The sequence below is a fragment of the Diospyros lotus genome, chromosome 1 (assembly GCF_014633365.1).
Source record: "Diospyros lotus cultivar Yz01 chromosome 1, ASM1463336v1, whole genome shotgun sequence".
In the NCBI taxonomy this organism is placed as follows: domain Eukaryota; kingdom Viridiplantae; phylum Streptophyta; class Magnoliopsida; order Ericales; family Ebenaceae; genus Diospyros; species Diospyros lotus.
In genome coordinates, this window is record NC_068338.1 from 48,011,871 (window position 1) to 48,024,002 (window position 12,132).

The 12,132-nt window shown below is 34.4% G+C and overlaps 1 protein-coding gene across 1 annotated transcript; it reads left to right on the plus strand.

The window, feature by feature from the left end:
• The first annotated feature begins 8,182 nt into the window (after positions 1–8,182).
• On the plus strand, positions 8,183–11,503 carry LOC127795761 (F-box protein PP2-A13). Its single transcript, XM_052327637.1, has 3 exons — positions 8,183–8,771; positions 8,896–9,014; positions 10,860–11,503. Exons 1-3 carry the CDS (start codon positions 8,451–8,453, stop codon positions 11,269–11,271), a joined length of 852 nt encoding a protein of 283 aa, XP_052183597.1. The 5' UTR covers positions 8,183–8,450; the 3' UTR covers positions 11,272–11,503.
• The last annotated feature ends 629 nt before the right edge of the window (positions 11,504–12,132 follow it).

Sequence of the window (12,132 nt, forward strand, 5' to 3'; positions counted from 1 at the left end):
AAGATTGTCTTTATCACTTTTTCCTTCACATTAAAAGACATTCGTTTCGGGTTAATATAGATATTTGATACTTTAAATACATTATTACAATAACTAAGTATTTAATTTATTAACCATTTGACTCTAATAGATAAATATTTCTTCCCAAAACAGAGTTAATTACCCCTAAACTCAAAATATTAATAAATTGGAGTTGCTTAAACATTATTATTCTAAGATATATTCCAATTTTACATCACCAGCCTTTGCCAATTTTAGTGTTTAATAAATGAATGAATGAATGAGAGCAAGCAAATTAAGGTGAGGGAAGAAAAACAAGAAACAAAAATTAAAAAAAAAAAAAAAAGGACTATCATAACAATTAATTTAATTCCAATGACATCCTCCAAAGCTTTGGGTTAAAGGGCGGGCGGGCCGGGTCAATTTTAGTCAGGCCTGCACTGTTTGGGTCCCCACCCAAGCTATATAGAACGGCTCAAGATTGTATGTTAAATCCCACGCGTGGGCTGAAACTGGAAAAGTTTCCCAATTGATGATAGAAAGTTACCAAGTCAATCAACAAAAACCCTTCTCGATTGAGAGGTCTCCAAGAGACTCACTTGGTAGCCTCTTGCTAAGGAAATCCAACAAGTACTAGGAGAGTCTTTTGGGTGGTCTTTCACAAAATATTTCAATGATAAATGTGCAAATAGCTATCTCCGAAATCCCCTCATGCACCCCTTTTGCTTCCATGGACTGCCTTATTGTCTACGTGACCAATCTTTAACATCCTGACCTAACAAATCATAGGCTTAAGTGCAATTAATAAAGTAAGACAATCCAAATTTCAACTCACATGAAATGAAATCATTGCCTTGGAATGTTTTATCTTGCGAAGATGCTTTCTGGTTGAAACTTTTGTATAGAATTAAGAAAAAAAAAAGAAGGTTCATTTCAATTGATTCACATCCATCTACTCAGATTTAAGCAATATTGTGAATGATAGATCTATCAAAGTTCATTTACAATAGTTGGAACAATTCTTGAACAAATGAGATAGGACTAAGCAAGCTTATTCAACACACAAAGATTTAGATTTAGATCTTTATTAATATTAGTTTAATTTTTTTATAAATAAGAAATAATTTAATCATTAATAGATGGACCCCTCCTTACATAGAGTATCAGACAACTAATTAAGCAACGTTTCAATTAATTTTTAATTATTATTTCTAGTAACCATCACATGTTTTTAAATCATGTTATTATATGCATCCACCAACCATGGTACTTGATTTGTTTTGGTAAATTATACTTAGAGGTATGGAAACGGCCGGTTCAATTATCGAATCAATTGAAATTCACTGATCGAACAGATCAAATATATATATATATATAAATAAACTGAATCGATCGAACAAACCAAAAAGTTGAAAAAACTTCAAAAAACCAAACTAACTAAAAGATCAAATACACCAGTAAAACTAAAAGAATTGAAAAATTGAAGAACTAATAAAACCAAAAAACACCCAAGAAAATCGAATGGATTGAAACTCACCTCTATGGCTATTGGTCGTCGGTTAGAGAAGGAGAAGGCGAAATAGGCGATGGTAGTTGGTGAAAGGGAAGGTGAAATAGGCAAAGGGAAAGACGATACAAGTGATGGTTGTTGACGAAAAAGAAGGCAGAACAAGTGATGGTTGTCAGCGAAGAGGAAAGTGAAATGGGCGATTTTTGATTGGCCAATGGCCAAATGGCAAAGGCGACGTCAAGGTCGGCTCAAGGGTATGGGGGCCCTAAGCAAAAACTAATTTAGGGGCGATAAGCCCTAGCCAGCAAGATGAGGGAAAGAGATGGCATGGCAGTCTGATGGCCGGAGGAGGCAGCAGTATGACTGAGAGACAGGCAAGGTGACCCTTTTTTTCTCTCTCTCAGGCAGTCGTCTACGTCTACACGAATGGTGAACCAACCAGTGACCACCGCCATCTCTTCCAGTCTCCGTCACCACCTCCTCTTGGGTGGTCGACCGTCGCCGGCCATTTGATTCTTAAAGTTTGGTCCAAAATTTTTGGGGGGCCTCTTTAGCCAGTCTTGTCTCCATCGTCATCGCCTCTTGGGTGGTCGACCGCTGGCCACCTGAACCTGAAACTAGCCCAAAAAAAAATTGGGGACCCTAGAGGCCTATGCCTTAAGCCTATCTTAGACAACGTGAAAAATGGGAATGACAGTGTCACAGTGGTCGTTTCTCAATAGTTAACGACGAAAGGAAGGTGACCATCTATCAAAATTAAAGGCAAAAGGTTAGGGTTGGCCTAGGGCTTAGTTGGTTCTTCAATTCTTCTTCTTTTTTAAACTTCTTTTCCTCCTTTCTTCCTTTTTTTCTTCTTCAAACTTCACTTAAATGCGTATGAGATGTGGTGGGCTAAAACGACATCGTATTATAAAATGTAAAACCACGTTGTTTTAAAAATTGGTTGATTTGATTAGTTCAATTACTTCCAACCCAATAACTAAACTGAAACCAAAAAATCAAACTTTTATATTAAAAAAAAATCAAATCAAAACCAATTTAAAAAAAAAAACAAACTAAACCTATGATTTTAGTCGGTTCGATTTGATTATTTCAATCCAATTATAGTTTTGCACACCCCTATTCATATGAAATCATTTTTGTTGGTAGTGTTGTTTGAGTGGAAAAATATTATGAGTTTTGTATTTAGATTGGATTAATTCTACTAAGATTGTTTTGTGATTTAGATTATTTTTATATTTACTTTTGTAATTTCATTAAAGTAAATTTAAAGAGGGCTGCCTGCCTAAGTCGCACTTGATGTAATTTCATTAAAGTAATGATTAGGTTTTTTGTGCATGACTATCACGTTAGGACCTGAAGAATCAATTAAATGACATAAAAAGTCATGATTTCCAACCACCCCCTCCCCCTGCAATCCAATTGACTTCAGCTTTTTCAAACTCGATCTCATGCCCCTTTCCTTCCACTTAACCATTCATCTTTCATTTTATTTTTATTTTTTTTCCATCGGGTATTAGGTAAGGGCCTAGGGTTATGTATTTGAAGTCGTCTCTTTTAAAATTTTATTTTAGTATATATAAGAATTTATTTAAAATTGTTATTATTATAAAATATTAGTTTGCTAATTGAAGTTAAAATTTTATATGCTTAAAAGACTTGTACACTTAAATATATTAAGTAATTAATTATTGGATAAATTTTTAATATACTTATTATTGGTGAGATGTAATAATAAATTTATTTGGTTAAAAACGTCATCGTCATCGTAAAGTCATCTGAGCCTGCAAAAAAGGAATAGTCAAAGGGCGCGAGAAGATTTTAGCGCAAATACTTCAATGCTTAAGTTAAATATTAAAATTATAAAAATTATATTGAAATCAGTATCAGATAATTTTTTTTTGAATAAATGTCTATTTATTTACAGAGGGATATATGGAGTAATTTTAAATAATTCAGAATTACAATTCTTACAGATAAATTCTGGACCGTCCGGGCCCAATCTCGGCTCTCTCCTTAGGCCCAATCTCGGCCCAACCTGATCTCCCTTTTGGACCTAACTTTGGCACAGTGCCAGCTTGCCACGGTATCATTGCAAACTCACTGAATATCTGCGCGGCAGTCTCAGATCCTATTCTCATTAGTGGTGGATCTCATCCACATTAATGAGGATCCCGTCGCAACCATGCTACCACCAGGGAACCACCATCGGCGTCGGATAGCCGATCTTACCACTTACAATCGCACGTTTCATGCATGCAGGAGGACATCTCCTCTTCCTATATCAATCAGTTCTCTTTAGAGCCAATGTATGTTCTCATCTTTGACCCACTGATATACTGTCTCATCTTACTCTCTTACTCACTCGACCGTCGAAATCCTTGTAGGTGTCAGCCGCCCCCCGGACGAACCCATCGCTGGAGCCTACGCCCCACCTCCAATCGTCCCCTTATTTGGTCAAGAAGGAATAAAGTCTATCTTGATATTCTGAAACCTATTAAAATTATGATTCTTATATTTTAGAATCCATTAAAATTATGATTCTTATAAATGATGTTTATTCTAATATTTTGAAATTCTTTTAGAAGTAGAATTCTTTATGGATAAGTATTTATTTTTTTATTAAAATATTTAAAAGAATTTTTAAATATCAGAGTTATTTAATTTAGTTGTGCCAAACCTCTCAATTATGAAAAAATTTACATCTTTCAACTTAAAAGATTATTTTAAGTTTTTGAACTTTTTTTAATTTTTTATTAGACTTTTACTTATGACATAACGATTCCTTGCTAATCACATTCATTAAAATAAATTAATCAAAAATTAACGAATTCATTTACGCTTCAAAAAAATTATTATCATTCCCCGGTAGTCAACGTGAACGACACACTGATAATTGACATGCTATTTTAATTAAAAACAAACAAACAAACAAATATGTTTGTTTGATTGCTCTCTTGATTTCTTTTTGGGATTACAATTTCTTTACTCGGAATGATGTGTTTGAAGTCTGAAGCACTCAGCCCAATTCAAACTTGAACTGGTAATCAATTGGTAACAGGCTGTTTGGCTTACCCTTTTTAAAAGCAGTTTATAGACTATTTAGTTTTTAAATTGTGTAAAATTTAAAAGTTGACTAACATTTAAATTAATAACATATTTAGATAAATATATTTTTAAATAAATTATTATAATTTAATAAAAAAAATAAAAATAAACATATTAAATAATATAAATAAAATTTATAGAAATATTATTTTTAATAAAAATATTAAATATATTAATTTAATATACATTAATATATATATATAGTGAACCAAAGAGATGATGGTGATAGCAAGAGAAGGTGGCGATGAAGTCAATGAAGAAAAAGATAGAGGTAATGACGATAAAGATAGATGGAGAAGGCTGTTAGACGACGACAAAAATAGTTCTAACTGGAATTGGAAGCGACAATCAAATATGAGTTTAGCATAGATGACTATAAAGAAGATAGAGGGATATAGAGACTTGAGGTTAAAAATATATATTTTATTTAAAAGTAAATCAATAATTTATTGGATCAATGCAAAAAAGTGTTAAGAACTTATTTGAAAAAACTGAAAGGGGAGGGGAGAGAAAGCTTATCTCAAACGCTAGTAAAATAGTTTATAAAATTGATTGCGTTTAAATTCTTAAATATTATCAAATAAAATAAATTATATAACTAATAATAAACTAATTCAAACCGGTAAGCCAAACACACGCTGAACTGAATAAAAAAAAAAAATGGTATTAATACTCATAAATTGAAAAGTTATTAACTAATTAAGGTGGCATTGAAAGAAAGAGTGAGTGTGTAGGAAGAAAGAATGTGTTTTCAACAAAGTTACCTTAATATTATAATATAAGTCTTTTTCACTCTTAAATAAATTTCATTAAAACATAACAAATAACCACACATTAAATATTAATCTTAATAATAACAAAAATCAAACACGTAATCTCCCAAACACACTACCGCAAAGCATCACCAACAAACCATATATCTTCCAGTTGCAGGTGCCAAAGTGGTTTTAATAATATATCGAAATATCAGTATCACATTAAGAACTAACCCCACCCCACCCCAATCGGCAATCTATTCCCGGATGGATTACATTTACAGCCCACTGACTCGCCACCTAATTCCAGTACTAAGCCTTTGACTTTCTTTTCCCATTGCAATCAAAACTGGTTCATGAAATCCGGATCCGACAACTGAGAACTGACCCACCGATCCCCCCCGGCAGTACAGTTTCTTTTTTAGATTTTTTCTGAATTCAATTTTTTCATTTCTTTAATTTTTATTTGATTAATTATTATCAAACTTAATATTATATGTTATAATCTAGGTTTCACGAAAATGAAAAAGAAAAACGTTTTTTTATATGAAATGGAAATAAAAAAATGATATTTTTTTTAAAAAAGTAAAAACTAGAAACTCAAGATAAAATATAAATAAAAAAATAAAAAAAATTATAAATATAATTTTTAATATAGCCACTATTTTCTCACTGATGTTCTCATCTTCCTGCTCTCGATCGAACAAGAACAACAAAAACCCTTTCTTCCGTGTTTCTCTGATCTCTCTCTCTCTCTCTCTCTCTCTCTCGATCTTTGATATAATATATATATATATATTGCTTCTTAATTATCTCAATTTCTTGTTTACTTTTTGTCTCATAGAAAGAGAAGAAATACACTGAAGAAATGGATTCGAAGTCGTTTCTGACGTCATTGTTTTAATTTGTTGATCTCTTCATGGGTTTCGATGGGGTTCTGCCGAAGCCTCTTGAATCTGGCCGACTAGCTAGAGCCTCACTGACGACTCGATGTCGTGCATCCAGAAGTTGTTGCCTTGCCAACCCTAGTTAGCTAGCTATTTACACCCATATATGCACCGATCTCTCATTGTTGTCACTGCCACCAACCACCTGTTGCGCATCGCTCAAGTAGATGCTCTATGCCGATTCCAACTGCTTGTGCCACGTCTTCAACATAACGTTGATCTTCTCAACAAGTTCAACCTCACTTAAAACGACACCCTGAAACTTCCGACAGCTCGTAGAAAACGCATTTTCGATAAATTTCTATAATTTGGGAGAAAAAAAAAACCTCAAAACGTTTCGCAAATTATAGAAACAGTCTTAAAAACGTTTCAGATTATCTTTGTCATTTCTGAAACAAAAAATGATTCAAAGATATTGAAACTACGTTACATATATAAAACTAAGAGAGGTTGTGATTGTTCAGATAATACGTACGTGGCCCGTACGTGCATGTCGCTGCGTCATTGCCTAATTAACCAAGAGCCTTGTGGACTGTATGCAATGGATTTTGCTTAAAAGCCTGATTTGTCCATGCATTTAATTAATTCCTTAATCCTCGAATGGAATCTTCAATGATCGAGCTAGTTCGAGCCAATGAGATCATTCCGCTCGTCACTGATCACACCATATGCTAGCTAGCTAGCTAAGCTTCTCTTTAATTACTTCAAAAGGATCATGTAATTAATTTTGTATAATTTTATGATCAGTAATTAGCTAGCCAGGTAAATTTAGATAGATTATTGAAATGTTTCAACGTGATTGTTGTCAAATCGGCACCCATCCGACGTGGGGGATCCAAAAGGTACAGCAAATTTAAATAGACTATATAAAATACTGTTCAATTGCCCAGAGAAAAGAAGATTAATATATTAATTGTTACAGTTTTAATTTTAATATTGATTAATATGATGTGGAAGTTATATTCTAATTTTAGGACACTGCTATGTTGCTCACCGTCAAGTAACATAGCAATTATCCGACTAAGAGAGAGGGAGATGGGCCCATACATGTGGCGTGAGAGCCCACCCCCTCTCTCTCAGTCGAGCAACTGTTATGTTGTCTATCGTCGGACAATTAACCACGCTACATATGTATGGGGTCAGTGCCAGCCCTAATATAAGGCCAAGTAGGCAATTGACTAAGGCCCCATTTTTAAAATTTTATATTTTTTATATTTTTTTAATAATAAATATTTTGTTAAAAAATTAAATACAAAGTACTAATTTTATATTTTTTTCTCATGCTCTCTGTCCAATTTTGTACTGTTGTCTGTCTAATTTTGTAGTGTATTCATATTCTCAATTTTTAAACTCACTTTTCACTTTTCATTCCCTTCCCCCCTCATCTAATTTATAACTAATAATTGTAATAATTAAATTAATGTAAGTCTACCAATAATATTTTTTTACGCATAGTATGAATTTGATGTTGAATACAAATTTAGTAAAATTAAACGATATTTGCAATTTTTTAAAAAAATAATAAATAAAAATAAAAAATGACATCAATTATGTAATTGATTGAAATAAAAAATTAACAAATTTTGTAGTGGATTGAACTTTAACTTCTTTTTTCTAATTTAATGAATTGATGAATTTTTTTAAAAAAAATAATACTTTTAAAAAAGCCTCAAATTTTTTTTTTTGCCTAGAGCCCCCAAACTGGTTGGGCTGACTCTGTATGAGGCCTACTCTCTCTCTCTCAGTCGGGCAACTATTATCTTGCCCGACAATAGACAACATAACAGTTGTTTCTAAGATAAATAATATAGCAGTTGCTCAATAAGAGAAAGAGAGTTAGCCCATTCATGTGGGGCGTGCGTCCCACATGCATGGCCCCAACCTCCCCCTCTCTCTCAAGTGTCGGGGTGGGCAACACAGCAGTTACTGAACACGTGATGAGTACTGTTTCAACTTTTACAATTTGTAGGCCCTTTTATACGTCTCCGCCAGCCATGGAATTATACGGTCCCTTTGTCTTTGGCCGCATCGCCTTCAAGCTTTGCTTTACTCGTCACTTCTCCGTGATCCCATCTTCTAAGGGGCTTCTTGGTTTGAATTTGTTGGGTCTTCTAGATTTGTTGTATGTAAATGGGCGCTGGATTTTCTGGGTTTGTTGCAGAGGGTAGTGGCGGCGATCAGACTCCCTGGAAGCAGGGCCTGGGGGAGATGCCGGAGAGCTGCGTGGCTCTGGTTCTGGCTCATCTGGACCCTCCCCAGATTTGCAAAATGGCCCTCGTGAACCGGGCGTTTCGGCTAGCCTCGTCGGCCGATTTTGTCTGGGAATCCAAGTTGCCGGAAAACTACCGGAGTCTTGCCCAGATGCTGTTGGACGGAAGTCCTGACCAGTTGGCTAAGAAAGACATCTATGCCAGATTATGCCGTCCCAATCGCTTTGATGGGGGAACCAAGGTGAGAGATTCTGTCTCTCTTCTTAATTAATTTCTCCATGGCTTGGCCTTGGCCTCTATCTGTGTTGATAGTTGTTGATGGGTTAGGATGTGGATATATACATGGATCAACTGTTGGCATGCAGGAACTGTGGATGGATAAAACAAGTGGAAGAATTTGTGTTTCTATTTCTTGGAAGGCACTTAAAATAACTGGCATCGATGATCGGAGATACTGGAATCACATTCCAACTTATGAATCCAGGTTAGATATATATATCATTGAATCACTTACCTTCCTTTTTTATTTTATTATCTTCTTTTTGCTTTTGGTGGAGGGGACTTGAATCTGAACTCATCATTTCCATGAGATGAGAAGGGAAACCAATTACTTTTCAAATTTTAAGGCAATTTGTTTGGATGATGACACCAGAGATCGTATTAATGGGCCAAATGACTCCAAGAACAAAGTTGTAGGGATGCCTTTTGCGGGTACTTTTCCCTTCTCCATTGAATCCGGAATTAGTGATGGGTGGTTGGCCAGCTCATGTCTGTGTCCAAGATCTATTTTAATTTTAAGAAATAATTAGTTATTATCATTTATTAGTTTTTGGGTTGAGTTGGTCCGGTCGTGGCAGCCCTTCACTGGAAATATCCTAACACTGTTTGGGAAAAGGGGGATTGAATGGAATGGAAAAGTTAGGCCTTTGGAGGGGTATAGTAATGAAGTAGATGGGCCATGTTTTCTTCATTTCCATTCAATGGCCTATTTTTTATTTTTTATTTTTTTTGGTCTTATTGCAATTTGAGAAGAATGAATAGAAATGGAAGAAAGCATACTAATTTTTGTGTTTTAAGAATAGAATATTAACTTTAATAATTTTTTAAAAATTTAAACTTGCTCTTGAGTTGACTAATTACACTATTTTTTTATTGAAAGAATATTATGGTCAAGTATTGTAATGATTAATATTTTCCATTAACATTTTTCATTCCATTTACTTTCCATTGGCCTTGAGATTAATTTTCATTACTTTTACTTTATCTGCTCTTCCTGTTTTACATTTCATTCCATCCATTTTCATTGCTCTGATCTCAAACTTAAAACATTTGTTCCTTACTTTCTATTCTCTACCCTCCCACACCAAAACAACAATAATAATAATAATAATTTACATCCCGAACAAAGCTTAAAATTGGAACGAGTGACAAAAAAAAAAAAAAAAAAATCCAGAATTTCCTATGGTAAGATCATCATTAATTAGCAGAGTGATCTACGTACACGCTAACATGTGTCCAAAGAAATTTATGTCCGCTTGCTCCCGTGCTTGTATGCCATCTGGTTTCACTCTTCTAGATGATGCTCCCAGTTCTGAAGCCAACAATTGTCATGATAGAGTAAAGGAGGCAACTTGGATTCAGACTATTTCAACTTGCCAGATATTTTTTTTGGCTTATATTATTCAATTTCTTGAGTATTTTAACTTACCTTGGCGTCTTCTATCTCCTATCTTCCATCTTCATGGTCAATGTCTTCTGCATGTGGTGATATATATATATATATATATATAAACTCTACAGCCCTTTTTACCTCTCCAACTCCTATTTTATATTGCAAGCTCTTATATTGTTCCATCTTAATACAAGTTGTAGCATTTTTGAAAAATTATAGGAAATGCTATTTACAAAATGAGAAATCTCTTGTCCTTTAATATATATGATCGATGTGATATATAACAATTTTTAAATTTTAGTTGATTATAATGTCTTACTAATTAAAATTCAGTATGGTCCCAATGTCAAATTTTCCTCTAATTTTTATTTAGAGTCAATTATATCATTTAATAGAATTAAAATTTGTGATGACGATTAGATGTTGAATTGGTCATATATATAGTTTGATGAATTGACGCAAAAACTTGAAGAGAAGATGGCAAGTAATGTTTTTCCAAACCCGCAGAGAATGCTGGCTATTGTGAACAAAAACCACTAAAAAAGGGGGCTGTGATCGCTTCACTTGATGTGAATTAGATTTAGAATCATTTGGATTACATTTGCAAAAATAAAACCCGTCAAACTTACGTGAGATTTGCCTTTGCTCGAAATGCAGATTCCACACAATTGCATATCTCCAGCAGATATGGTGGCTAGAAGTTGATGGTAGCTTAGATTTGGACTACTTTCCATCCGGAACATACAGCCTGTTCTTCCGCCTCCAGCTCGGAAGAACCACCGGAAAATGGCTCGGCCGCCGGGTATGCAACCTTGACCAGGTCCACGGCTGGGACATCAAACCAGTCCGGTTCCAGTTATCAACTTCCCAAGGCCACCACACCATGTCCCAGTGCTATCTCATCCAACAGGGGGAGTGGCTGCTCTACCACGTCGGCGATTTTTCCGTCACGAGCTCAAGCTCAAGCTCGAACTCGGCGGCGACGATCAAATTCTCGATGATGCAGATTGATTGCACCCATACTAAGGGGGGGCTGTGCTTAGACTCTGTGCTGATATTGCCCCAGTGAAGTGAAGTGAAGTGGTGATGAATATGATCGATCAAGAGTTGTTAATTAGCCAGTTTTAGAATTTGTAGTTAGTAGTTAGCCTTGGCACTTGGGAAATTATTTTGATTTGAAGTTCTGTGCAAAATGATATGTATATGTGTATATATATATGTGTGTGTGTGTGTGTATCTTGTGGCAATAATTTTTTTTTTTTGTATATAAAGCTCATCTTCTTGACTTTTCTTTTAACTTTTTAATAATTTATAATTTACATGGCAATTGTAGTTGTCATGTCAAAAAAGCTATTGAATTTGTCAATAAATGATGTGATTGAGCAGTTGATTATACCTAAAGCTAGGAAGGACGCAACCCAGTGAAAACTTGCGAGGGGGGAAATTCCCTGGGAGTGGGAAATTATATATTTATATAATAGACCTTTGAAAGTTTTCAAAGATTCTTGATCTTAGAAACAATAATATGAAGAAAATATTTAAAAACCCAAAACCATATGAAGAAGGGATGGAAACATTTGACAGTGACTCTGCCTTTGGACTTTGGAGAGGGGACGAGTACATAAATGAAAGGGAGACAGTTCTCTTGGCAGATACAAATACAACAATAATTGGGTGTATTCATTCACTCTTGTCCAAAGCTTTTATTTTTAGTTTTTTCTGTTATCAAAATAAAAGATATTAAAAAAAAAGGATGAAATGAATAGAAAAATTTATTTTTGCTTGATTTTGTTGTCATTAATTTTATAATTTTATTAAACAAAAATATTCTTCTATCTATGTAGAGTTTGCTCGACGAGGGAATACAGGGAGAGAGGGTGGAGTCCAAGCCCTCACTCTAATTTTGTCTATTTTGAGTAAAAGTTACGTT